Source organism: Stigmatopora nigra, chromosome 3 (genome assembly GCF_051989575.1).
Source record: "Stigmatopora nigra isolate UIUO_SnigA chromosome 3, RoL_Snig_1.1, whole genome shotgun sequence".
Lineage (NCBI taxonomy): Eukaryota > Metazoa > Chordata > Actinopteri > Syngnathiformes > Syngnathidae > Stigmatopora > Stigmatopora nigra.
Window position 1 is genome coordinate 6,829,099 of NC_135510.1, and position 27,162 is coordinate 6,856,260.

At 41.0% G+C, this 27,162-nt stretch overlaps 5 protein-coding genes and 1 non-coding gene across 10 annotated transcripts in view; 2 read left to right on the plus strand and 4 right to left on the minus strand.

Moving 5' to 3' along the window:
• Positions 1 to 4,128: 4,128 nt before the first annotated feature.
• On the minus strand, positions 4,129 to 10,799 carry rhoua (ras homolog family member Ua). 2 transcript variants are annotated; one of them, XM_077712656.1, is made up of 5 exons: positions 10,419 to 10,799; positions 9,382 to 9,646; positions 8,314 to 8,372; positions 7,337 to 7,525; positions 4,129 to 7,042 (listed from the first exon to the last, which is right to left on the minus strand). In XM_077712656.1, the coding sequence occupies exons 2-5, from the start codon at positions 9,635 to 9,637 to the stop codon at positions 6,758 to 6,760; spliced, it is 789 nt and encodes a 262-aa protein (XP_077568782.1). In that variant the 5' UTR covers positions 9,638 to 9,646; positions 10,419 to 10,799; the 3' UTR covers positions 4,129 to 6,757. The 2 variants fall into 2 exon arrangements, with proteins under 2 accessions (XP_077568782.1, XP_077568781.1); XM_077712655.1 differs by lacking the exon at positions 10,419 to 10,799 and having other exon boundaries at positions 9,382 to 9,968.
• Positions 9,091 to 9,173, minus strand: trnal-cag (transfer RNA leucine (anticodon CAG)). Its single transcript has one exon. It is a non-coding gene; the product is annotated as a tRNA-Leu (tRNA).
• Positions 10,408 to 12,732, plus strand: pdcd2 (programmed cell death 2). The gene is made up of 7 exons (XM_077712651.1): positions 10,408 to 10,690; positions 10,803 to 10,911; positions 11,114 to 11,170; positions 11,259 to 11,603; positions 11,865 to 11,965; positions 12,037 to 12,150; positions 12,235 to 12,732. Exons 1-7 carry the CDS (start codon positions 10,514 to 10,516, stop codon positions 12,397 to 12,399), a joined length of 1,068 nt encoding a protein of 355 aa, XP_077568777.1. The 5' UTR covers positions 10,408 to 10,513; the 3' UTR covers positions 12,400 to 12,732.
• Positions 12,729 to 16,093, minus strand: tbp (TATA box binding protein). Of its 2 annotated transcripts, none has more exons than XM_077712653.1 (9): positions 15,934 to 16,093; positions 15,328 to 15,521; positions 15,015 to 15,177; positions 14,734 to 14,911; positions 14,450 to 14,537; positions 14,035 to 14,126; positions 13,757 to 13,924; positions 13,591 to 13,685; positions 12,729 to 13,436 (listed from the first exon to the last, which is right to left on the minus strand). In XM_077712653.1, the coding sequence occupies exons 2-9, from the start codon at positions 15,376 to 15,378 to the stop codon at positions 13,357 to 13,359; spliced, it is 915 nt and encodes a 304-aa protein (XP_077568779.1). In that variant the 5' UTR covers positions 15,379 to 15,521; positions 15,934 to 16,093; the 3' UTR covers positions 12,729 to 13,356. The 2 variants fall into 2 exon arrangements, with proteins under 2 accessions (XP_077568779.1, XP_077568780.1); XM_077712654.1 differs by having other exon boundaries at positions 15,920 to 16,077.
• Positions 16,035 to 17,590, plus strand: psmc3 (proteasome 26S subunit, ATPase 3). The gene is made up of 2 exons (XM_077712649.1): positions 16,035 to 17,026; positions 17,141 to 17,590. The coding sequence occupies exons 1-2, from the start codon at positions 16,082 to 16,084 to the stop codon at positions 17,477 to 17,479; spliced, it is 1,284 nt and encodes a 427-aa protein (XP_077568775.1). The 5' UTR covers positions 16,035 to 16,081; the 3' UTR covers positions 17,480 to 17,590.
• Positions 17,591 to 18,873: 1,283 nt separating this feature from the next.
• The window catches only part of pde8a (phosphodiesterase 8A), a 31,229-nt gene continuing 22,940 nt past the window's right edge, over positions 18,874 to 27,162 (minus strand). For all 3 annotated transcript variants that reach the window (XM_077712646.1, XM_077712647.1, XM_077712648.1), the window contains exons 9-22: positions 26,443 to 26,531; positions 26,286 to 26,337; positions 26,153 to 26,195; positions 25,844 to 25,921; positions 25,630 to 25,700; positions 25,132 to 25,296; positions 23,991 to 24,039; positions 23,768 to 23,903; positions 23,482 to 23,680; positions 22,776 to 22,993; positions 22,151 to 22,283; positions 21,619 to 21,783; positions 21,203 to 21,332; positions 18,874 to 20,578 (exon numbers count right to left, since the gene is read on the minus strand). In XM_077712646.1, coding sequence (XP_077568772.1) covers positions 20,472 to 20,578; positions 21,203 to 21,332; positions 21,619 to 21,783; positions 22,151 to 22,283; positions 22,776 to 22,993; positions 23,482 to 23,680; positions 23,768 to 23,903; positions 23,991 to 24,039; positions 25,132 to 25,296; positions 25,630 to 25,700; positions 25,844 to 25,921; positions 26,153 to 26,195; positions 26,286 to 26,337; positions 26,443 to 26,531 — 1,635 coding nt within the window. In that variant the 3' untranslated portion in view covers positions 18,874 to 20,471. The remainder of the gene's footprint in view (positions 20,579 to 21,202; positions 21,333 to 21,618; positions 21,784 to 22,150; positions 22,284 to 22,775; positions 22,994 to 23,481; positions 23,681 to 23,767; positions 23,904 to 23,990; positions 24,040 to 25,131; positions 25,297 to 25,629; positions 25,701 to 25,843; positions 25,922 to 26,152; positions 26,196 to 26,285; positions 26,338 to 26,442; positions 26,532 to 27,162) is intronic.

Sequence of the window (27,162 nt, forward strand, 5' to 3'; positions counted from 1 at the left end):
ATTTGGTTCCTCAGCGTAACGTGACCGTGTGTATTGTATACTCGCAATAGGCAGCTGTTCCACGGTCACATGGAAAAGTGGCACACATAATCTAGTGTTTTCTGGGAGTTTCTTTACAACATTTTTTTTTTGCTGCTGTGAATAGAAACTTTTTCAGAAATAGATTTTTCAGAAAGGGCTGATACTCACGAGAAATTGTTGCTCTTGGGTCATATGGTCGCTTTGATGATTGTCAGAGCAATTTTCTATATGTTGAGGTATAGGAGTATGCATGTCTCCCTTAATGTTTGGAGTTGGAGGGTTCAACTATCTATTCAGGCCATCTAAAATGGAGTTTGCATGTTCTATCCATGTTCATGCGTGTTTTCTCCAAATAGTACGGTGTCTCCGACATTCCGAAATCATGCCATACATTGTGCATTTTATATGAGATAGATTTTGTAACTTTTAAGACTTGTTTTCTTGAAAAACATTTTTGGGTGACTATAGAACTTCTTACAGTGTTTCGATATATTTTTTTTAGATGTAAGAAAAACAGACTGTCATCATCTTTTTCATTTGAGCAAAGAGTCAACTGAGTGATGTCACTTTAGTTCTCTGTTCATTTTTTCAATCACAGCTGGGTCCACTCGCCGCTGAGGGCGTCTTGAGAATTTTCATCTTGCTGTCTAAGCACACACTAAGAGAGACTCAATCAGTCAGATACACTTGTGACCCAAGACAAACACTCTAACACCACTATACTTTCCCTGCTGGAAATACTCTGTTGTTCTGAATGTGCTTTCCGTGCATACCCCGGTGGTCAAAAAGACACAATCTGATACTTTTGGTCATAACTTCTATTATTTTTGGTCTGACCACAGCATGGTTTGAATGATTTTTGAAGTAGCACTCAACCGGACTTGAAAATGTGACAGCTGGGATTGGGTCCAGCACCCCCCGAGAGCCCAATAGAGGATAAACCAGTTCAGAAAATAAGATAAGACTGTTCTCTATCTGATCCCTCTAAAAGCAATCAGCACAAAAATTGTGATAATCTAAGTTGTTATTTATTAACTTCTTTTTATTTATTTTGTTTTTAGGTGCTCGCAAATTGCAAATATTGCGTCTGTTTCTTGGCTATAACAAATTTACTGTATATATTATTTACATACAAACCCAAACTGTGAATAAATATGGTAGAGAAAGATACAAAAAATAGAACAAATACCTCAATTCCCTCTGTTCACTGCACAGAAATATTTTCATTTATCTGAGGAATTTTAACTCATTCAGTGCCAAAGACATGTTTTGAGGTATTTTAATTTATGTTATTTTTTTCATTGGGTGTGGTTTGGAATGCCTAAAGCTTCACTACAGTGAATTCCAGATTTGGAGGGAAGTTTAACTCATCCGTTGCCATTTACAGTCATGAATAGCACAACTCCTTCATCGTAATCGAATCATTTTCCACCAAGGTTAAAAAAGCCCAGTATTTAGAAGGTAATATTATCTGCCTACACTTGTTGCGCTATCATTTGTGCGTAAATATCTGTTCCATGTCTGCTCTATTCAGGCTGAGATAGCCTTGTAGCGTTCACTTGTACTTGTATACATCCACAAAGAACAGAAGCAAACAGAATGACAAAAAAAAAAAATCCCAAGGGACAATGCACAAAGATGAAACGAGACAGCTGAACAGGACAGCGAAACGGGAATGAGCTGATTGGTTGACAGAAAGACAACAATCAGCACTGGAAAGACAATGCAAGGATATCATTGATTCAAGAGCAATGACTAATAGTGTGTAACAATGTGTGTTTTATCATTTATAATATTTATTATTTACATCTTAACTATCAGAGGAGTAAACTATTAAAGACATGATATGATCACTGCCTCTTGGGATTGCAGATTTGTATCTATTGCGTGCTTGGAATGTGTGCCCCTGCGATAAACAGGGGTTCAAGAACCTTTGGCAAGGAAAATACAACTTGAGAGAGTTACTTTATTTGCTAAACTCTGTTTACGTGTGTGTTGCAGGTTTTGGTGAGCTGAACGGACTGGATTTTGACCCTGGCTGTCGTGTCTACCGTGCTATGTGCCGAACTAATGTGCTTATGTAAACACAGTGGTCAGCTGTCGTCAGGCGTCCGAGGGAGGAGACGTGTAGGGAGACGAGACGGATGAGGTGGGGGGGGGGGCTGCTGATTCAAGTTGTGCTTGCTCCTCACACCCTATGCTATCCCAACTGTGTAAATGTTACATGACACGCGTTGTGAACTTTGAACACATGCAAACACATGAGATCACACAGAAATGCTAGACACACGCAGAAGTCGTCAATGGGGGAGAGGTGAGGTGTTGCACAGAGGGGGGGGGGGGATTTCATGGGAACATACGGGAATAGGTGATAAGAGATAGCAGGTTAGGAAGGAAAACAGGGGGAGTGCAGCGTTAGAAGGGAGGGATTTTTTTTGTTTTTTTTATGATGACATTTACTTTCGCTTACTTCATTTGATTCTTAAAGATGGGTCAGGAGAGATAAAGTTAAAAAGAGTGAACAGTTGCAGTCATGACACGATTACACAGAATGATGGGGAGTGGACAAAAAAGTATTTTAAAAATAAACAACCGTTGATAAGAAATAATACAATCATGTGAATAGCAAAAAGAGAGTGAGGATCTGTGTGTGTGTGCTGAGGTAAACAACTAGTCAATCTAATAAGAACCACAAATGGATTAGTCCAAATGGTGATGTAACATATGGCTTATCCTCACAAGGGTAGCCAATGGGTGCTGGAGCCTATCCCAATTAACTACAGGGACCCAGCACACACACACACACACATTTATTGTTTTGTTGTTTGTTTTTCTTGGCATCTCTCGCCAATAAACACCAAAATTAAAATTTCAGAAAAACATCTGTTTCTTGTTTTACTATGGCAATGGAAAAGTTCTTTCTTATTTGGATAACAACAATATTCCATTTTTTGCTGTCAAAAACCACAACATGCATTTAATAAAAAGTCATCTGTATTCAAGATGATGTATAATCCAGAGTTCTCATATATGGGAACATTATGTGGTACCATACTGTAACTGATTATGTCTTTTTGATCACTGGTCCACAGGTGCGCAACATACTGAAGACTTTTTCTTTTAAAAGCAACTTTCAGATCAAAATTCAAGGGCTATACAGTAATGGAAATCCATCTATTTATGACAAATGTATTCATCTCAACTTTTTCTTCTTAGAAATGTGTTCTATAAATATTTTTTCTTTTCAATTAAGACGATTAGTGCAACAGTACTAGTTTGAAAAGAAGTATAATGACATTGATAACACTTTAACTCCATTTCAAGAACCTGAAAGTGGCTGTACGATTTTAACCTTAAGTTGTTTTTGCTAGCAATGATGTCACCTGACCAGAATCTTAGCTTGTTTACACCCTTGGCTTCTGGCTAGTTTAACATCTTGTCCATTACCTAATAAGATCTATGTGGGAAACCAAGCAATATTACTTTACATACATTTGAACCTGTTATTTAGACTTTTGCAAATTACTGTCAACTCTCAACTTTGATATTATTACACGGCCGGAATGACTAATCCTTGACTATTGTGAATTTAGTTATATTTGTGCTATCTTTGTCATAATCCACAACCGCGCCACTTTAATTTTTACCCAACATTGCCTTTCCCAGCAGTCCACAACAGTCCGTAACAGTGTTAAAATTGAACATACCACCCGACCACAAGCGCATCAGTGCAAAACTAGAGGACCAGGTTTGTTTCCCACACAGAATTCGTTTGAAGCCGGTCACAACACTGCATCAAAGAACCAAGCCACTAAGGAAAGTGTCACATGTCTTCTTACAAAATAAAGTGCTTGCATAACTAGCCGAGAGCTCCAACAGCAGGGAGTGTTTACAAAGATCTGTCTGGAAGATGGAGAACCGGTGTACAACCCTGCAAAAACATTGCTCACATCTCCTCCCCACTGATGTGCATCAGTTGAGTAGCCTACATAACGAACGGCCATTGCGGTTAGTTATCACAAAAAGCAAACCAAAACATTATCGCAATCACATTTACAAGAAGAAACAGGCTAAGCTTTGAGTAGAAATTTGGTAGAAGAGAATGTATATGATAACAAATATCTTTTATTTCGCCAAGTATAAAACCTTTTTTTTTTCTTTACAAATGTCTTCTTTGATTGGAGTCCAGACATAATGCTATCATCCCAGCCATTAAGTCTAAATTGTTACCATTTTTTTTAATATAATGAACAATGAAAATACACTTTCTGTACATAAGCTCGGTAGGGCTTGAGAAATATAGCATATATTGATGTGGTGTTTTGAATTAATGAGCCCATTGAAAAATTAAATTGACAAAACAAAAGTCTAAGAGGCATAAAACATATCGTTAAAAGAAAACAAACAATCAGAGCGCAAGTACGCAATTTAGTATACAAACATTTGAAAATTACTCCGCCATACATTGGAAACGTGTTTTTGTTAATGGCGGTAATGGAATTTTGGTGACAAATTGGCAGTCATAACTAAAAGATATCCAATTGCATACTTCAATCCATGCATACTTATTAAAAAAGTATTCGAAAGTGGGTTTATAGGAAAGGACATGTTTGCTGGGTTGATTAAATGTAATTGAGTCAAAGCAACCTCAAAAGTTGACAGTAGATTCCTTTGAATCACAAGTCTATTGCTCTTTTCCATAAATCATCAAGACAAACAATGTAAAACATGAAAAAGCTGACATGGAAGCCATCATAAGGGTCTGTGCGACCTTTGGCCTACTTCCATGTGCCGTCACCCTGCGAGTGTGCAAGACAGGCCTCTTTGTGCGCCCTCTCCCCCTCCGACAAACAATGTAGTATTGCTATCAGGATGGACACAGAGGATCTATTCATTGGCAGCTGGAACATCAGAATGAGCCAACAATTCCAATGATACAATCACAGCTTGAAACTAAAATCGAAACTTGGGTTTTGTCAATATTGATTTACAGCTTGTGACTAAAATGCTTGGCTTAGGATAAACAATGTCGTCATAGGCAAAAAATGTGTACGACTACATATAAAAAATCTTTCTAATTGATTGAAATGTTGGATTTTTAAGAAGGAAGGATTAAAATGCATCAAGTTGGTCTACTCTATTTGAATATATTATGTCTTTTTGAAGATGAGACATGTCAACAATATTGAGCGGTCGCCACACTTGCTTTCTAACATGTGTTGTCAATAGTACGCACTTTTAAATCATTCCATACAACAAACTTGCACACACACCCTTATCCGTTCTCATGTTGACACACTAAACACAAAGACTTGTTCTTACAAATGGACCTTGGAGGAAAAAAAGACAATTATTGGCTTTTGACCTAACTATGGTAAACACAACAGTGTGTTTGATTTTTTTTGGACAATTCCAGGCTTCAGACTTTGGCAAAACTATTCTGTTCTAATCTTATAATCAAAACTCGATAAACAGCATTCAGAGACCACATCTAGCAATTGTTTGGATTAATTCTCCCACTTCTCAAATCCAACATTATTAACCTCACATTTGGTAAAAAGGACATACAAATCTGACATTTTGAAAAAGCCATCCAGAAAAGGGCAAGAATTAACATTAAACCCATAATTGTACTTGCTTTCAATTCCTGTCTGTAAAATATCTGCATACCCTTTGTCTGTATTATGTGCCAGAAGCCAAGAAATAAACAAAAGCCATGCCAATTTGGTGCCTGGAAACTAAAGTGATAATCTCATGATCAGCACGTGTTAATGGTGAAAAGAGGGTCACGGCGAAAGCGAATGTCAACAAGCAAATGATTTATCTTCACAAGACGCCATTGTGCGAAGATCCTTGCAATACTACAAGCCACTATAAACAACTACCTTCCTGTTTGTGGAATAAGACTGTCATTTCTGAGGTGAACATGTTCTCGACCTTCTTTACACTCTATTCAGCCTCAATATTGGGCTTTTTCCAATGGACCTGGTCAACCTGCTTTTTTTTTTTTGGTCAAGATTAGTGCATTTTAGGCTACGTTCATACTGCATGACAATTTTGGCCTCTGGCATGTGGATATATTTGGCAACAAATTCTCTAAATTGCCACGAAAGCATGGCTGAGAACTGCCAAAGCACCATTTTAACTTGTATGTATATGCATTACTTTTATTCACTGCACCCTTGCATTCCAACCAAAAAAAGACACTTAGCCATCACAACCTGCCCTGTGTACATAGCCTAACTTTAGCCGGTTCCCATTTTGTCTTTGGACTTCCTATACCCCCATCCTGTACCATCAAAGTAGGACTAATGAAATAACTGTTTTGAACTTTAACACCACGTAAAGAACACTGCGACTCAAGTAATGACAATAATGTCCAAAAGGAATTTAACCGCTTCACATTTAAATCCAGGATGCAAATTCTGAACGTTTCTCCTGTTGTAAAAATCAATCTCATCCACCTTTTGTCTGTTGCTCCGGCGAGTCAAGACCAGTACATCCCAAAAAAGGTTCTTGTAGCATTCGGTTTATACAAGGACAGATAAGGCGAAGAACACATAGTATGTCCTCTTGTTTTTCCAGACCATATTGAAGGAGAGGGAGGTTCGTTGGTAATGAAACACCCAAATCTTTGGTTTCCATCAAAACTCCTGAAAAGCTTTGACTATGGCTCCATAAAACGAAAGAGTGCAGGATTGTATCAAAGTGTTCCAGGAAGGCAATCTGGAGCACTTCACGCCATACAGCAGTACCTTTTCCACCACGACTTAGACAAACTCTTCATCTTGTCAGGCGTCTGCATTTGCTTTGTTCGGCGTTTTTGTTTCCCTCTCGGGCGCTTCTGGGAGTTATGGTTCTGCAGGCTGGCCAGTATAGCCGTGTCGAACACTTCTTTCAAGTTCTTCTGGGTCAGCGACGAGCACTCCACGTAGGCCACAGCTCCAATCTCAGCTGCACAGTGCTTAGCTTCCGCTGGGTCTACTGGTCTCTCTCTGTACTTAGCCAGGTCTATCAGAACCTGCAGAGAACCACATTTTTAGAACTTTTTGGGGGGAATTAACACATTGCCAGTTAACTGAAGAGTTCCTATCGTGCCATTCAGTCAAATCTAGACAGTACACTCTCTGCTAAATTTCAGAATTAAGCAAAAATTCCCTATCATGTTCATCAATGAAGATAATTGTATTTATATGTACTGAATACTTCTTTAAGCTAATTCATCCACATCAGCCAAACAAAAGTGAAAGTCTGAATTTTCACACAACACTTCCAAATTTCACTGATTGCAAAGAAATGATGGGTGTGGCCCAACCTTGACATCTTCTCTCAGGTCACACTGAGTCCCAACAAGGACTAGTGGAGCGAAAGGGGCATGCCTCCGAATTTCGCCGATCCACTTCTCAGGGACATTCTGGAAGGAGACTGGGCTGACCACACTGAAGCACAGCAGGAAAATGTCGGCGCTGGTGTAACAGAGCGGACGCAACCTGTCAAACTCATCCTGTAGAGAAAGGAGCAGGACGGTGTTACAAAAAAGGCCAGGGGTTACAGTTTATTCCGGCAGAAAATGACCAATTAAGTGAGGCCTGCTGGTACCTCCTCAAAAAAGATCACATGACGTTCTTTTCCTATCACCGGTCACTAAAGAAAAGTAGTTTTACACAGTGGACATGTTATGTGCTGAAAACAGAATGGGATGGAGGACACTAGGTTTACATACACTATGTGCAAAAAGAAATGAAGATAATTATGAGCTTTCCCAATGAAATGCAGTGTTTTACTACTTGCATAATTAATATAATATTGAAAAATGCATTCTTAAAATCATATTTGCCCTCTTAATTTGTCCAATCCCTTTTCACAATGAATCATATTGAAAGGAAAATGATGGCGAAAAGTATATATCCTCTTTGAGCTAATCACAATGAATACTTGGCGGCCTATGTTGCTATTTGATACTTTATGTCAGGAAAACAGCTGCTATTGCCAGACCGGAGAATTATTTCCTAGCGGAGGCACACATTATCAGCTGGTTTCCGGAGAAAAAAAGACCAGGTCTTAAATCTTCTTAATCCAAAATGAAATTTTAAAACCTTGTGCAAGATTTTGCAATCCAAAAAAATAGGAGACGACAGGAAAATAGACGGCGGTCTATGAATTTAGAACTTCTTTGGGAACAAAGGAAAGACCGATTGGGGTCTTCCGCTCACTGTCGTGGACATTGTCTTGATGACAAATAAAGCTGCAGGAAGTGTGCTGTGCGTATGTGGGTGTGTTGAGATCTATTACCTGCCCAGCTGTGTCGCAGAGTTGAAGCTTGACTGGCTGCCCATCCACTGATACCAGCGCTATACACAATGCCAACAACAAAACAAGCAGACACTTACACAAAATGAAACAACAAGAGCACCAGTATTCATACAATCCCTTTCAAAATATTCAAATAAAAGGAGGCAGCTTGGACAATGTTTTACAAGCACGTCAACAGGTTTGTACTGTCTAATGTTAAAGTTTCTTTCTTGACTTTCAGTACAGCTGTCAGACTCGCAGCCTGGGGGTCGTGTGTGGCCCACAAAAGTATATTTTGGAAATAGAGTTCAGCATTTTTTTCTTTTAAACAAACATTTTTATTGAATTAGGTTTGATTCCATGTCAGTACTCACTTAATAGAATTTATAACCCTGACCCTAATAATTTTAGAGGAACACTAGCCCTAGCCCTTAACCCCTAGCCCCTGACCCCTAGGCCCTGACCCCTAGCCCCTAACGCCTAACCCTTAACCCCTAGCCAGCCCTAACCCTTAACCCCTAGCCAGCCCTAGCCCTCAACCCCTAGCCCCTAACCCCTAGCCCCTGACCCCTAGCCCCTGACCCCTAGCCCCTGACCCCTAGCCCCTGACCCCTGACCCCTAGCCCCTAACTCCTAGCCCCTAACTCCTAGCCCCTAACTCCTAGCCCCCAACTCCTAGCCCCTAACTCCTAGCCCCTAACCCCTAACCCCTAACCCCTAACCCCTAGCCCCTAACCCCTCAACACAAGGTTGACAAGGTATCCAATGTCACCTTATTGTCAGAAGCGGGATTCGAACCAGCGCCCCTAGCGGTGACTGCGACCTGAACGCAGCGCCTTAGACCGCTCGGCCATTCTGACTCTCTAACATTCTCATTATCTCTACAATATCATGACTGAGGCATCGTTCATAATAAATGTTAATATTGTGGTCTACATAGTTTATTATGTGAGATTATGAGAGTTAGAGAAGATTCAAGTATGCCAGTAGTAGTGTTAACGTTTAAAATGATTACAGTACACTTTTTAAAAAAAAAGCACAAACTAAAACTTTACTATTGGATCTTACCGGAGAAGTTGTCAAAGGCTGTGGGGACATATTCAGTGGGGTATCCGTTTGTGGTGTAGCTGACCACCAGACTCGTTTTGCCCACAGCTCCGTCCCCCACCAGGACGCACTTCACCCGCCTCTCAGCTCCTCCGGCGGGGCGCCGCGTCCTGCCCGAGGCTCCATCCCGGCCCCGGAGCCTCCTCGGCGGGACGGGCGGAGCTGGAGACACGGGCGCTGACTTCGGAGGCATCTGGCTCGGGGAGGAGGGGGACATGGAGCCGCCCTAGGTAGAAGAAGACTCGCTGACACTTCTTTTCGCTTCGCCCATTTTTTTTTTGCTGTCCATCGGGTGTTCTTCTTTAACTTTCCATGACTAGGCGAGGTCAACTATTGGTAACGTGTCCATTTTGGAGCTACATCGTGGCTTCTTGGAACGATCGGCGTCCTTTAGCGCGAGAGGGGCGATTCAATCAAAGTGTCGCTCCCATCCGCAAACATTAACTCCCCTTTAAGTGACATCACCCATATGTGCGTGTGTACGTGCGTGTGTGTGCGTTTGAGTGTGCGAGGGAGAGAAAAAGACTTTTTTAGGTCACACTTTCTTTCCCTCTGTCAGATGACTTGTTATAGTTTGGAATGTTTTGTTTTGTATATACTAAATCTTTAGTTTCTAAAACTAATCGTGGTGTACAGGTGGAAAAAAAGTTGTGTTCTGTGCTAATTTGACTCTTAACTTTTTACAGGGGAATAATTGGGGATTATTGATTGCCATTGTATTTCTGTTTACTTCATTGTATTAATTTAGTTTTATTGAGGCTTTATCCATTTTTATTTTATATTTATAGGTTTAGAAATAATAAAACATTAGAAAAACAGTATTAATATAACTAAAATGAGAACCCCTAAATAAACTATGGTTCCCAAAAATACTCTTAGTTTTTTTTAATGAATTATTAAATTTAAAATAATCAAGTAAAGAAAACAGTCCTCTATTTCGAGATATGGTAGGCTCAAATGATATGAATATTGGACAGTACTGGAACAGAACCACGTACCTATCTTACTGTTTCAGCACGAACGGAATTTTGTACCGGACCACACGTGTTGACAAGCGAACCATTTCCTGTGGTCCTCCCTACAATATTTTGTGATGTCTTTCGAGGTCGTTTTGGGTTTCTTGGACGACGCGGAGCCTTGGAGGCTCTGCTCGCCGCAGTTCCCCAGTAAAGTCGGTGGGAAACCGGCCTGGCTTTGCCAGCGAGGCCCGCCTTCTCTGTCCCGGCTGGAGTGTGAGACATGCCGCCTCCCGATGGCTTTTCTAATGCAGGTTAGTCACCAGCTGGTGGGGCAGACCAGGTGGCCTAAATCTTCTTAATTATTGTTATTTTTAATGAATATAATTTCACAAAACCACAAAAGCATCTCCATCTTCTTGCCAGGTGTACGCTCCCATCCCCGGCCAGGACAGAAGTTTCCACAGGAGCCTTTTTGTGTTTTGTTGTAAAACTCCCGAGTGCTACACTCGCAATGACAGTCGCTGTGTAAAAGGTACGTCACGATTAACTCTTGAGCTGCCACTGAAGGTACTAGACGTCAAATCCATTGGAAGTGCGAGGGTTGGCAGCGAATTAATGAATGCTTTTATCAATGAATTAATGCTTGCCATGTGTATGATAATATTTGTATGATTTATTATTGAGTCGCCACTATCCCAAATCCTTGACAATGTTCTCACTCTCATCATTTGTAGTTTTCAGAAGTCAGCTACCTCGGAGGAATGAGTTCTATTCCTATGAGCCACCACAAGGTTTGTGAATGTAAATCTGTATTTCCCCCAATGTTTTATAACAAGGATGTCAAACTCGGTTGTAATATTTCCTTCTGCTCATCTTCAGAGGCCGAACCTGTGAGCAACCTGGACCAGGATCAGACCGCACTCCCCGTGTCTAAAGTCAAATTGTGTTGGGTGTGCGGTTGCCCTGGCAACAAATTCTGTTCTCGCTGCCACGCCGTCACGTACTGCGGCAAGCACCACCAGACGCTCCACTGGAAACTCTCACACAAGAAGGAGTGCGGCGTTAGTAACGCAGCACTCTGCCCGTTTCTCTTCCCGGAGTTTGAGCTTTTAACTGAGACGGAGGAAGAAGAAGAGGAGGAGGAGAGTGATAAAAGTGCCAAAGGAGATGAAGATGAGGCGGCCATCGAGCAGAATAATACAGACTGTTCCACTTTAGCAGAAAGTAAACATTTATATTCATTCCCTTGTCTTTCAAAATGGTCACATGTGCTTAAGAAGCAGATTGTCACAGCTCCTTTTTGTTTTTGAGCTAAGAGATTCTGCCCTCTAGTGGACTATCGTTTAATTGTTCTTTCTAACAACATAGTCGTCAGATAAAGATACAATTTCACAAAACAAGTGATATTCGGACCAATATAGTGAATTCTGATAAAGAATACAAACTTTGTTGATCCTGATACTTATTTTTTTTTTGTCTTTTTAGTGCTAGCTGAGACAGAACTGGAAGAGATGGCTATGCAAGAAACAGAGGACATGAAAGTTTTCCAGCGCTTTAAAAAGAAAATTGCATCTGAGCCGCAGCAGGTTGAAAACATTACGTGGAGATTGTCATATATTAAAAGTCAGTGTTTCATCACCCTTTGCTTTCCCTGCAGGTGTTGCGCTACAGTCGGGGCGGCTCTCCTTTATGGGTGTCCTCGCAACACATCCCGTCAGACGCAGATATCCCACAATGCCCTTGTGGTGCTAAGAGAATTTTTGAATTTCAGGTTTGATTTTTACTTAACGTTGCTGCAAGATTAAATTTACCCTGTCAAATGTCCCTTTTTCTTGATGTGTGTGTACTTCTCAAGGTGATGCCTCAGCTGTTGAACAGTTTGCATGTGGACTCTACCGATGCCAGTATTGACTGGGGGACTCTGTGCATCTACAGCTGCTCTAGTAGCTGTACCCAGGAGGACCAATACTGCCTTGAGTTCATTTGGAAGCAGGACTTTAGCACAGAGCAGCTGCTTTAAATGAAGTCGGTATTATCATGAACATTTTAGCATTCTGGTTTATTTTCCTGTACAGCAAATTATGTATGTGTGAGGTACACTTATTGTGTATGCCTTGTATAGTTGGACATGCATAAAGCAGCAATGTTTTTGCACTGCTTTGAATCTGAGTAATATTTGCCTGATAATGTTACACAGTAAGTACACTATATACATTTTTAGATTGTCATAGTGTTTAAAACATGTCTTAACTATGCTAGTTTAACCAGATCACCCATTAAGTGTCAAAAAGAATGTACAGAATAAAATGTAGTATTCAGATGAACTGTGAAAATAAAACTTGAGCAAGATTCAGTATGTACAGGTTTATTGTACTTTGCTGGGCATATTTCAATTGCATTTTTATATCAAAGCATTTCATTTATTTTGAAAAAATTCATATGGAAAATTGGCCTTTTTAAAAATTTAAACAAAAAATAAACTGCTAACATTTTAAGAGAAGGTGCTCGCATTAAATGCAGGCATAATATTAAATCTCCACTAGATGTGTGAAAAGCTTCCCTAAAACAGCATCAGATATTTTCGTGGGGGTTGTCAACCATTTAAATGTTAATTTGCAACGTTTTGGATTAAAAAAACAATACGTTCTTATAGATAATTCATAAGCGCAATTCGGCAACTATACATCATTAAGCACAAAAAGGATCGGGTCAAAGAAATGCATTTAACCTTGCAACTGAGTAGAAACTGTTTTGGGGAGGGAGATCGATGTAAAAAAACTTCTTTAGGATAACAAAAAATAAAGATTTATGTACAAGGGGTTGAGGAAATCTATGCTAAAAACGGGTGGAAATGATAACAGGGAAATACATGTCAATAGAAAAATAAATCGCAACTGCGCAAGTTTCCTAACAGCAGTTGAGAAGCACGTTATGGAAATTGACAAAATATTGACATAGTTGCAAGGTACCAGAGGTTCTACGTGGTCTTGCGGAAACCTTTCAGGATTGGATAAATGTTCTCAAAGGCTTCATAGATTTCACCTCTCACCTTAGCACCTTGACACAAATGCAGAAAACGATATTTAGTACATCAGTAGTTATTAGACTATTAAATCACTAGCATAAACTAACTATTTTTTAAACTATGTATTTTTGAATCACCAGAGGAACGAGTAAGTGTCTATCCTAGATGTCCACGACTAGAACTTACCTGTTAACACGACCTTCCCAGAAACAAAAATGAGCAAGACAATTCTGGGTTTGATCATTCTGTAAATCAATCCTGGAAAGAGTTCAGGTTCATAGCTGCAAGACAATAGAATATTTGACTTTAGCGTCAGTTTGAGGAAGTTAAAACATTTTCAACTTGATCGTACCTGCTAAACTGTTGATGTGTAAGCACTAAGCCTTCCAGACGAATGGGGAACTTGACGTCACAACTTCCCACCATGTTTTGAATCTTGAAGTCCAAAAATTTGGCAGGAAAACCGAGCTTTTGCACCACACGAGCGTATTTCCTGGCCGCTAACCGCGACTGCTCCTCACTGGCAATAAAGGGAGAATTAAAAGAAAAAAAAAGTGACAACTGACATTCAGATCAAGGAATCTAAGAAAAAAATGTTTCTTTGCATGTAAATATATGATCTCCCCTCACCTTTTTGCCCCTGTGCAGACCATCTTCCCAGAGCTAAATATAAGAGCTGTGGTACGAGGTTCTCGTATTCTCATGATGACGGCAGCAAAACGCTAAAACACAGAGGAAGACGTTCAATTGGAATGACAACTTTGGAATTAGGGGAGAGCGGGGTTTGTTGTCAAACTTCCCGGAATTTGACCACCAGAACGTGTTGTAGTACAATATGAATACAGTAATCCCTCGATTATCACAAATTCACTACTTTGCAATTTGTTCCTCTATTAATTATTTAAAAAAAAAAAAAACTTTTTAAAAAATTATAAATTAAAAATAACCCTAGTGAGGATAAATCGGTTCAAAAATGAGGTGGGATGAGATGTCTGGTCTACATTAACTGTGATATTCAAGTGATTACTGTATTGACAAAATGTACCTTTGGGTTGTACTCTGCATTCCTGGCTCTCAGTGCAATGGTCTTCAAGTCTAGTTTGCATCCGAGATTGACTGTCGATACGATGTTTCTGACGATGAGAGAAAAAAGGGTTGAAAATTAAAAAAGTAAATTAAAAAAACGGGGGGGGAAAATGACAATCATTGACATTTTCTTTCCCTTCTCTGTCATTGATGTCAATAGACATCGCACCATTTTTGACTGCGTCAAAAATGTGGATGTCTATTGCTGTCAATGACTGTGAAAGGGTTACGTTGGGAACATACTGAAGCTGAGGCACTATTCCAGAACTTTCTGAGGCTGGCGTAGCTGGTGTGACGGGCGTCATAGGAGTCAGTGGCGTGTTGTACAGCGGCGTGTTTCCTGGCAGCGCCGTGGTAGTAGAACCAGTGACCGCCTGGGAATGAAAGAGCTGAGGAGTCTGCCCCGACGTTCCCGGAAGGCCTGGAAGATGCGAGGGAAAATATTTGGGTTCTCGTGTCCACTGTCCGCTCGCCTAACGGAGGACATCTTCACGGAAACGGGCAAATAATGAAGCGTCATGTACCTGCACTGGCCTGCTGTGCTTGTTGCGCCTGTTGCTGCTGCTGCTGTCGTTGCTGTTCTTCTAGTATCGATAAACTGTTTGTGTTCTGAACAGGTTGAGGCGTCAAGCCTGAACCATACGGCATCATGGGACTGAAGATGGGTATTCCTGGTGTCATGGCACCCTGAGGGCAATGGAGGAAGACGCAGGGAACTAATCAATACATATTACTGGAAAGTAGCTGTATGACAAAAACATCTTCATAGTAAAAAAAAAAAAAAAAAGGGTTCAGAGGTCAGCGTAACATCTCGTTTCATAAAAATATGAGTGTTACCTGAGGGGAGGCAAGCCCCTGAAAGGCTGGTATGCTGTTATTCTGATCCATCTCCTCAATCAATCACCCTCGGGAGGAGAAATTGTGTGGCAAACACTTGAAAGGGTTGTGTACAGTTGCTTGAATAACCAGGAGAAACACTTTGCTGCGTCAAGTCGGCCAATGTCCTCTTGACTCTTTTGTGTTACTACAACCTACGTAGAGACATTTGATTAGGAACTCATTGGGAATAGCTGCTTTAACGTTGATAAGACTGTATATATTTTTGTGTAACAAAAAACAACTTTGACTGCGAGAGTCGTCTTATCAGTTTGACTCGGTGCCACGATTAGCCAGGCAACAGTGAACGGACATTCATCAGCATCAAAGACATTGAAACATAATCGTCCTGGACTTGGAGGGTCGGCACTGGCAGTGGTCGGTCCACTACCAGTGCAGACCCTCCCAGTTCACATGGATTGCACTGGCCGAGTATCGGTAGCCAACACCGAGCTACTGTTAGCAACATGCCATAACAGGAAAAGTATTGCAATCATAACTAAGAGAACGCTAACACACGATCAAAGAAGTTTGCAGAAATAAGGAAACGCACCACAGCCAACTTACGCAGAATCGACACCCATGTGAAGCGCCTTCAAGTTTCAGTTTGTCTCATTTTGAGCTCAAATATCTCAGAATTGGACGCCGTATCCGCCACTTCCGGAAGAGCACTTTTTAACATCCGGTGTGAGAGGTCGCGCAGACATAATTCAAGATGGCGTCGCTGAGTGACAAATCAGTTTGGGACGAAGTGGAAGATGGAATCGGCGAAGAGGTGTTAAAAATGTCCACGGAGGAAATTGTTCAACGAACTCGACTCCTGGACAGCGAGATAAAGATAATGAAGAGCGAAGTTCTGAGAGTGACTCACGAGCTGCAAGCCATGAAAGACAAAATCAAGGAAAACACGGAGAAGATAAAGGTGAACAAAACCCTGCCTTATCTGGTGTCAAACGTGATCGAGCTCCTCGACGTGGACCCCAACGACCAGGAGGAAGATGGGGCCAATGTGGACTTGGACTCCCAAAGAAAGGGAAAATGCGCCGTCATTAAGACGTCCACCCGTCAGACCTACTTCCTGCCGGTAATCGGGCTGGTGGACGCCGAGAAACTGAAGCCCGGAGACCTGGTGGGTGTCAATAAAGACTCCTACTTGATCTTGGAGACCTTACCTACCGAGTACGACTCCAGAGTCAAAGCTATGGAGGTCGACGAGCGCCCCACGGAGCAGTACAGCGACATCGGTGGTCTGGACAAGCAGATTCAGGAGTTGGTGGAGGCTATCGTGCTGCCCATGAACCACAAGGAAAAGTTTGAAAACCTGGGCATCCAGCCACCCAAAGGAGTCCTGATGTACGGCCCACCGGGTACAGGGAAGACCCTCCTGGCCCGGGCTTGTGCGGCCCAGACCAAGGCCACCTTCCTCAAGTTGGCCGGCCCACAGCTAGTGCAGATGTTCATTGGCGATGGGGCCAAATTGGTGAGGGACGCCTTTGCCCTCGCTAAGGAGAAGGCCCCGTCCATTATCTTCATCGACGAGCTGGACGCCATCGGCACCAAGAGATTTGACAGCGAGAAGGCGGGAGACAGGGAGGTGCAGAGGACCATGTTGGAGCTTCTCAATCAGTTGGATGGATTTCAACCCAACATGCAAGTCAAGGTACGATTCAGACCAATGTGCCACATTGGAGACACTGATCTAGCTGTCATTTAAATGATAGTCAATCAAATCACGGCTGATTTCTCATTTTTATTTGTACCGCTTCACTTGCAGGTGATTGCTGCCACCAACAGAGTAGACATCTTGGACCCCGCACTGTTGCGTTCAGGCCGCCTGGACAGAAAGATCGAGTTCCCCATGCCTAATGAGGAGGCCAGAGCCCGCATCATGCAGATCCACTCGCGCAAGATGAACGTCAGCCCCGACGTCAACTACGAAGAGTTGGCGCGCTGCACCGACGACTTCAACGGCGCACAGTGCAAGGCCGTGTGCGTGGAGGCCGGCATGATCGCGCTGCGACGCGGGGCCACCGAGCTCAACCACGAGGATTACATGGAAGGAATCCTGGAGGTGCAGGCCAAGAAGAAGGCCAATCTTCAGTACTATGCTTGAGGACACATTTTAGACAGTTTGATTTGTCGAAAAGTACAAAAAAAGTGGTGGCATACGTTACACTTGTTACGGCAAACTTCTGTTGGGCTAATAAAAAGACATTTAAAACAATGCCTTTGGTATTTTTATACTTTGATAATCTGTTGGTTGTACTGCATTCATATTTACCATTTCCAAAAGTTGGAAATAGCATGGGCATTTATGCGAGCCTAAAAAAAATAGATAACATGTTCATTTTTGACTAATGCAAACAAATGTAATAATTTTACTAATTATGCTGGATTGGTTGATAGATGTATTGATCCTTTGCTGCACTAGTTATAGAAAAAAATCCTGAAAGTAATTGGATTACATTTAGAATCACATGGAAACGTGTTGTGCTCAATGTGGCCACTAGGTGGCCACAAGATACTTAGTATACTAGTATATGTGAGTAATATTATAGTCGCTTTTCCTGCATGGATCAAACCCCTTCCACAATTGCATACATTTATTTCTCCATTGTTCTTGTTGTTTTAAGGAGGTGAAGTTTGGGTGGCCAAATGCACCCACATCAGTTTTAATAGCCAGCATTATGCTATAAAAACCCTTTCCCCAAATGTGGTTGGGCCATTTTATGGTCTCATTAAACTAAAGTTGAACTTTCAGGCTATAATTTCTAAAGCTACTTTGGCAGAAACATGACTTATACAGTCAACATATTCGCATCTTAAAAGATTTAGACACTCATTCCTACCTCCCAGTCCAAATGGAATGATCACTGAGCAGCAAGTTAAGAAAACCATGAATTTCGACTTCATCTAAACTGGGAGGACTTGGCTTTAATACTCACCTTGCAGGGTCATTGACGTGATAATAGACACATCCAATCCATTTTGCCAGCCCTCCCAGTTGAACAGTTTGGATGCATAGCCTTGTCAATGACAGCCAATGAATTATATTGTCGCTATCAGTTCATGCAATAACCAATAATTCTAATTCAAATTGGCATAACATAGCAATTTTTTTATACCAAAAACAGTGGCTCAATTCACAATCTAACCAGAGTTGACAATGAATTGCATCTACCATTAGTTAGAAGAATAATATCTCAAAATTGGGATTGATATTTTCCCAAAATAAGACTACCGCCAAGCATAAACATTAATAACTGATCATACCTTCTTATGACCCCCACCAGCAGTGGGGCCTTTCCATCGTCTTTGTGGACATCTGGTGATCAGCATTTGGTAATAATTTATCTAAATCATGAAAGAAACATTAGTGCCTCGTGTCCCAGCGTGAAAATCTGAGGTTTGTCTTCTCATAATAGCTTTCCTGTAACAGAAATAACTTGCAGCATTTTCTAACTGGAAAAGGCCGTGACATGAGTGGAAAGAATCAGCGACGTTGAATAACTTCTTTTTATTTTTATTGAATAATTTCTATTTGTTTTCTTCATGCCCTCAGAACATGATGTGAATCAGAAGGAAGAAACAAGTCTCCTGATTGAGTGTACAGTTGTGTCATTAGAGATAAACTAACATACAAAGTAACTGCATTCATCCCACAAACCCTTATTTGTCTATGGCATTTTTATATATATATATATATATACGCTTTAACCAGGTAATATTCTTCATCAGAAACCATCTTTTTGACCTATTATTATTCATGACCAATCTGAACCTGGGCCTGGAGTTCAAATCTGCAAAAAAGGATGTTGGACGAGTGAAACAAAAACAAAAAAAAAGTGTGACGTTGAATTGAAAACAAGGTGAGCCAAAAACAGCGATGGACAATTTTTCCTTTTTTTGGACACTTCTGCGTGACCACCAAAATCAAAAGATACTCTGATCGCCATCACGCTTGCTCTCAATTGCTGCAAATCCAGTGTAAAAGTCTATAAAAATATTGAGATTTGTTTGAACAGAACCTGACTATGTTGTAATAAAAACTCCAGATGTTTCTTGCAGTTGCACAGTGGGATATACTGTATAAATATTGTATAAAATAAGGCAGTCTTTTCAGTAGGATAAACCAGATACAAAAAAAATCAGTGAGGAAGAAAAAAAAAAAAGAAAAAAATTCAAGTCCTACCTAAATGTTTTTCACATATTTCTGCTGTTGTCGAATGTCAAGCGGTTTACAGCACAAAGCCACGTTAGGAATTGTTGCCATGACGATTGACACGACAAACCGAGATGTAGACATTTTGGAAAACAGCGCAATACAAAGGTCTTGAACTGCTACTGTACTTTTGATAAGAAAATAAACATGTTTAATAGGGTAAATGCTTCATATGGATAATAGTGAGGGTTATAGTAGTATCTGAATGCATTACCTTTGGCTTTTTTTCCTAATTTAGCGACAAGTTCAATTCGAATATTTCATTTGAAACTGTCCCAAAAAACCTAATTTCGGATCACCACGTTAACAAATCTCCCCCCACTTGCCAATTGGCGGACGCCACTTTGATGCCTTTTTGTAGGACACGTGAAAATACAAGGACATTGACTGCAGGAAGCAGGAAAAAAAAAGGGAAAAAAAGGGTTACTTCATATATTTCAGCCACCGGGGGCAGAATGAGCTGTCCTGTCTTGCCGGGTGAGCGATAAAGGCGATTGTATGATCGGACTCGTACTGAACACCTTCCAATATTCGCACCGGCCGGGTTTCCATTCTCTCCTCCAGTGTTGCTTCCTCCTTCAGTCAAAAAAAAAATAAAAATAAAGCAGTTTCTCCTCAAATAGCAAGGTCAGCTAGCTTTCTCAGGCCGGCAGAAGAACCAAGTCCTGTTCGGACCCGTTCTCAAGAGGAGGAAACGCCTGAGAGTTGTGACAAATTCCATTGAGGTCCGTCAGTGTCCATTTTGACTTCACAGTTCTCCTCGGACAATGTGTGTGTGTGTGTGTGGGGGGGCGCAGGCGCTGGTCAGAACGTCACTGGGGAGGACTGCGTTTTCTGCACGCACATATGCAACATCAGCGGTGGGAGGTCAGAAGACCAGGGCTTACTCGGGCGGCGGTCGTAGGCTGTGCAGTTTTCGTTCGTCAAGGCCTTTCCAGTACTTGAAGTTGTTGTCCAAGTGCTGCATAAGGTTGGGGAGGTCCGCAAAAGCTGAAGACAAGACCATTAAGAAGAATATTTTATTCATGTGTACTGGTTTTTCATAGTGAATTTATAAGTCAGCATTTGTAACATTGAATTTTGTGAGGAGAAGCAGCACAGACATCAAAGATTTTTTTTTTTTTGCTGTAAAAAAAAAAAAAGTGTACCGTCAATGAACATTTTGTTTTTTAATACATACGATGTACCATATTATGTTATGTGATGGATTAGTGGATTGGTCCTGTGTTGGTCATTTGCTCTTCATTGTAATGATTGTTTGGATTATAATTTGTTTTATTTAGGTGTTTGATGCATGTCTTTCAACAAAAAAGCTTTGAAATGATTACGTAAAAACCAGACTTGATATGTAAAGTAAGAGGATTATAATGTGTAGTGTCAATTGGGGGAAAATAAAAGGACTTTAAGTAGTTAGTTGACAGTTCTAAAATGTACAGGTGCTTAATTAATTTCCTGATAACGCTAGCAACTTAAAATCATTGTTTGTGAATGACCTTTCTGAATAAACTAAAGGTTACACTAGATTTCACGAGACTTCCCTCACCATCAATGGCGGGGAATACTAAGTTAAAGCACCGGTGTATAAAATAAAATAAAATTAGCGCACATCCTTACCATCCCAAGCATCAAACATGTCCGTGATGAAGTAGTCTATAAACGAAATCTGCGACTTTGGGATGCTACACGTGTTTCTGTCAAAGACCGGCATGACCACCGGAAGGCCTTGCCGTTTCTCCTCGTCCGTCTGTAACCAACACAACAGATGAATCATCACGCTGTTCTCACACATTCAAAATGATCAAGTCCTTTTCACGGTCAAGTCGTTTTCGTCAAAATGGGACCATTTCACCGTCCGGTGAAGAATACACTGGCTTTTTTATGCCCAATCACAATGCCTATTAAATGAAACAAGTCATTGGAGCAAATATGGGACAAAGGAGCATTTTTTAATCCCAAGTAAATTTCGAGCAAGCAAAAATAGGCATTAGTAAGGCACGATTTGGAATTTCAGACAATATTTTTCAAGTCACCTGTGCAAAATACTCTTCTGAAATGCGTCCGGCCCATTCGATATAGAGCTCCAGAGGCCTGCACGGATTGGAGATGTCTGCGCATTTAATAAGCATTCGTTTGACAAGAATGCGATTCTCGGGTGACGTCAAAATGCTCTTCACAGACTCCTCGTCATTATTTCCCTGTAGCCAGACACAAGAATCAATTTAAAGTGGCGACATTTCACTTGAACAAGATACCAAATCTGAGTGTTTACAGTGAAATGACAGCAAAAGTAACAATTTGCCAAGTCTATTAATATCCATCCACATATGTTGCATGAACTGGCAAGAGAAAAATTGCCCTTTTCTGATGGACTCCTATCTTGACTTGGCTTAAAAAGACAAGAGAAGCTTGAAAAGTCTGCACGGGCCATTCCGCACTCAGACGCTAAAGATGGTACCGAGTTGTAAAATTCCCTCCTTGCGCTGATACACGTGTCCATGGCAACAGTGATTACAACTACGCTGGTGAATGCACGAGTTTTAGATGCGACTGTATTCATCTCACCCCATTCTCCTCCAAAGCCGCCAGTGGCTTGTTGATGCTGTTGACAAACTTGTTGACGTGTTCAAAATGTTTGGTCATCTCGGTGGCGAGTACCATGTCGATGATGGCCTGCCTTAGCGTTCGATACTCATTCCTGGGAGGAGAGAAAAAATGGGATTCACAAATTGGCAATTGAATGGGATTTTAGATATAATATTTAGATTTTTTTGTTTTATTAATGGATTAAAAGAACTGGATTAATAACCCTGAATATTCAGGGTTTTTTTTATAGCTCTAAAACAATTATTTTACCTTTTTTAATATATTTTTAGATTTTACAAAATAATACGTTTTGAAAATAAAATGTATGTTTTTATAATAATTAAAATTGCTGTGCTTATTCAGAATTTGCACTTTTTTCGCCAAGCACGTGAAGTTAACCCAGATTCCATTGACAGTCGACTAAACACGATAGTCCCGAATTTGATCACTCAAAAAAGAGCTATAAACATACTATAATAATATATAACTGTAATTATAGTAGCCATATCCTTTGTAAAAACATACATTTATCTGGCATTTACACTCAGTGCACACAGTAATTTGAAATGGCTAGAGATTTGATGATGTATTTGAGCAACTGTACCTTTCCATGTTCTTGAATATGTTGCACTTATCATCCCGGGTGGTGATCTGGAAGGCCAGCGCCGCATGGTGGCTCTCCAGCACGGCGGTGTCGTTGTACAGGATGGCCAGCTCGCTTCCGGCGTTGCACAGGAAGCTGTTGGTGCGACCCGGGTGGTCCACGTCGTGCACGGTGGCGGCGATTAGAGCGGCCACTTCGTCAATGGGATCTAAGCTTTGCTGTTACAGAGAGAAGCAGAGGAAACAAACACACCATATCATTTAGGGATTGCCCTGATCTGTTCACGTGAACTGAAATCGAGCATGCTTACGTCATTTTTCACAGGATAGAGCATAAAAAAAATAAAAAATTCTATATATCACACATGTATATATGTTTTACACTACTGAAACAAACATTAGAACAATTGGAAAATATCTATCAATAGCAAAAAAGTCGGGAAAATGACAACCAAGATAGCTTAATATGTATATCATAATGGTTGACCAACAGTGAAAGTATATGTAAAAAAATGTATGGGGGGAAAAAAGATAGCTGTTAGGATAGCTTTGCTAAATAAGGCATTGATTTTTTATTTTACCTCCTTAAAAATCAAGCCAGTTGGACAAAATATGGGATGGGGACATCCCTGTAGTTTAACAGATATTTGGCTGCTCCAGATGTTGCACATGTAGAACTAGTCTTACTTTCTGGCCTTCCAACTGACCTTAACTCTCTCCTTGCACAGGAAATATGCGGTGGCGTGCAGGACGTCGGCCGCGTGAGTAGAGTTGTGGTAAGAGTTGCTGGAGTGGTAGTTGGCTTCAACCACGTGCAGCCAAGAGCGCAAAGTGGCCTCGGCGCAGTTGAGGTACTCACAAACCCCAAAACGGGAGAAGATTTTCAAACCCAAGAACGTCAATGGCCTGCAGATAGAGAGAGAGAGAGAACACCATATACATATTTGAGCCTTCCTCCGTCTTAGACAGGTGCTTCAAAACCAGTCCCCTCACCGTTTTATGGTGGCGGCTTCCAAGCTGAAAATGTCAAAGTCCCAAGAGTCTTCATTCTCCATGGTCTGAGCGATCCGAGGCGGGATGTCATTTAGCGAAAGGGGAGTGGCCAAGTGACTGGGGATGTGATGGGCGTCTAAATGACAACCAGAGGAAAAAAAACATCTATCAAATATAGCGGCGCGCTTGGGAATTATTTCGTAACTGACGCACTGTAACTCACGTTTTGTGGAGAAGATGTATTCATTTCCCGACAATCTGCGAAGGCCGTCCTGAAAATGAAGATGAAATGAGCTAACATGCATAACTGGAACTTGTTACATTTCCGGTGACCAATACAACATTTCCTATTGTTATATATAAAAAAAAAAAAGATGGTCCACCTCATTTCAGCTCTATTTGCTAAAGCAATTACGCTCTATAGTAAGTTGCGCTTATTTCAGGCGTACATGGGCATGTGTGCGTGTGTGTCGTTGAGTGAAATGTTTACTTAACAAGTGAAAAAGGCACATTGTCTGGTGGTGGCAGTGCCTCTGTACACACTGGCTATTTTAAGACTTTCTCAAAAATGGAAAAAAAAAGAGAAATCCTGTCCAAACGGTCACCAAGTTTGTGTGTATGGTGACCGCAATGAGAGCCACAGATGAAATAATAACCACCCGATTCCAGAAATGATTAGAGATCATGAATTCATAGTGGTTTTGATCACAGAACACATGTTTTACAACAAGCCGCTTCAACTGTACACGGTACCCCTCCCATCCCCTTATGAAATCCACATTGTGCATTTATGAGTCTTTACTGCAGCCTCTAGAAGCACAAAGGACAATCTAACACTTCCTGTGGGTTGATGCCAAGACTGCCAATTTGGCACTTTGCCTACTTCTGAACTTCATCACTTCCTGGTGGTGTCACTAGCCGATTTTCAAAAAGTAAAAGTTGTTACATTTTTACAGGCAAAAAATGTAGTTTGAATTGTCCCCGGGGACACGCATGCAAAACTGCGTGAATGTTCATGTCGGAAAGGTAAGCACAAAAAAGGACTGCAGGCAAACTGATGATGGGAAAAATCCGAGACATGAAACTGGCCATATTGAGGCAGGGTTATGAACCTGAACCCACTTAGCGTGGCCCAATTATATCACTTATTGTCATGAATGAACATAATAATAATACAACTTGATCTAGTATAAAAATTGGCAGATATTCAGATTCTGCTATCAGAAACAAAAATGTTGTAGTCTATTTGGAAAAGCAGTTTTTGAGATTCTGGTCTAAGATTTGACTGATGAAGAAATAGTCATTTGTTCATTCAACTACATTTCTCAGTTTGTAAGAGGCCACTTTTCATTGTCAAATTTTACCGTCATTAGCCCTCCAACGAGGTCATTCGTATGGGGGTCTTCATCCTTGGTGCCCAGCTGTGGGGAGTAGAGCTCGGTGGTCCGGAGGATCTCCAAAACCCGATCCAAGGCCTCGGCCACAGGCATGGGGCTGCTCTCCTGTGCTGCGTTGATGATGTTTATCACCTGGAACCATGACACAACTGGAATAATTACAGGTTCTCAACATGTTATTAATCTACTATGTTGGCTAGTGTGGTTGCATGGGTTAGGGTCTTTCTGTTTTCGTTCAAGAAAAGAAAGTGCAGATCCGCCTGGCACGGCGCGTATGAAATATGGTGTTTTATCACCGTCCCCTCTTGACATGCTTGCGTGGCCTGTAGAAAATTGGATCTATTTCTGGTGGATGTACAAAAAGGGCTGGTGGTGGTGCCGGGCGGTTTTTATAATGGCAGTGTTGTCAAGAGATTGCGAGCATCTGCACACTGGTGGTCACATGACCCGAGTCTGAGGCACTACCTTAGTGATGGGAGCCTCTATCGTCATGGAGTGGATTCGGGCCATCGACGAGTGACGTCGCTGTGAGCTCCCTAAGCAAAAAGAAGGGGGAAAAAATCATCTGTTTACCAACTTTTATCATTTTTGTGCTCTCCTTTCTTACTTTGTGATTACAGTGTTTGTATGCATGTGATCGAGAGGTTTCATAAGCTAATTTTCCATTCATCACTCTTACCGTCGCTCCCCCGAGATGTCGTGGATCTCACATCTAGAGAGCCTTTCCTTCGGTCTTTGTGCTTACTGGATTGGATATCTGGGGAGAAAAGGACAATGTAAAACTGCGCCAGAAAATAGTAAACCCTAATGAAGCAAATTTGGGATAGAAATTAAATACATTGAAAAATACTGTCATCTGTACTTGATATAATTGAGTCATTGGCTGAAAATGAATAGGAATGTGACATCTATTGCCGTCAATAGCAGCCAATAATTGAAACATGAGACGTTCACGTGCCTTTAAAACAAGTTAAAGACGGGATTGTACCTGTTTGTGACTCTGCTTGCACTCGTTCGGTTGATTTATCAGTCTGGATGGAGGACACATGGTAAACACAATGCGTAGTACATCAGATACATTCATATATTAATTACTCAGCAAAACTGCAATCTTGTCTCACCTTATTATTATCATTTAAAGGCCTGTTGATAGACACGTAGTGTCTTATTTTCCTGCACATTTGAAAAGATTCCATTTAGTACACCGAGTACACAAAGGAAAGTCTTTCAAATAATTCATCAAGTGCAAAAATATGCATTTGCCATTGTGACACTCACCCTCCCTGTCCAATTACAGGTGTGATCTTCACATTTTGCTGGACGCTGTCTCCGTTTTTCTTTTTGGCATAATAAATCCCCTGCCACTCCTAAAAGGAATCAAGCACAGTGAGGAATTCTAACAATGCCACAGATACAGACAAAAAAATGTATTGGCTCTGCGAGTATTTCGAAATTTTCCCCAAAATTGAGGGTGCGCTGGTCCAAACCAGAGCGTCGGTCGGTTTCATGTTCCCTTCCCTTCTGTCCGCATCCATCTACCTACGCACTGTTGTGGCTTCTTAAAAAGAGCCTTCCTGCTGTGTGCAGCTCTGCGGCTGACCTTTGCTCTCTGTGTAGTAAGATTACAGCAGAGCCATCAGCTGCGCGCACTGACGCGTGTACCATGACATTTCTCCAAAAAGCAAAAAAAAAGCAAAAACACACACACTAGCCTGCAATCCAGTATTCATTCTCGACATTTTCTGTCCCACACATTTCAGCCTACCAATGCATAAAATATTGAAACACTTAAAAATAGCTGTAGCTTTGAAATGTTACATAACATCACACAAAAAACACACCGAATATTTCTGCGTAATTGTTCAGAAATTACATTCTATCTCTATATTAAATAGTGTTTATCATTGCATGTTCTGTAATTTTATTGCCATTCACAACAGATGACTCAGCAGAAATACCATAATCAAACTACTACGTGCGGACTTCTTTCATGGTTTT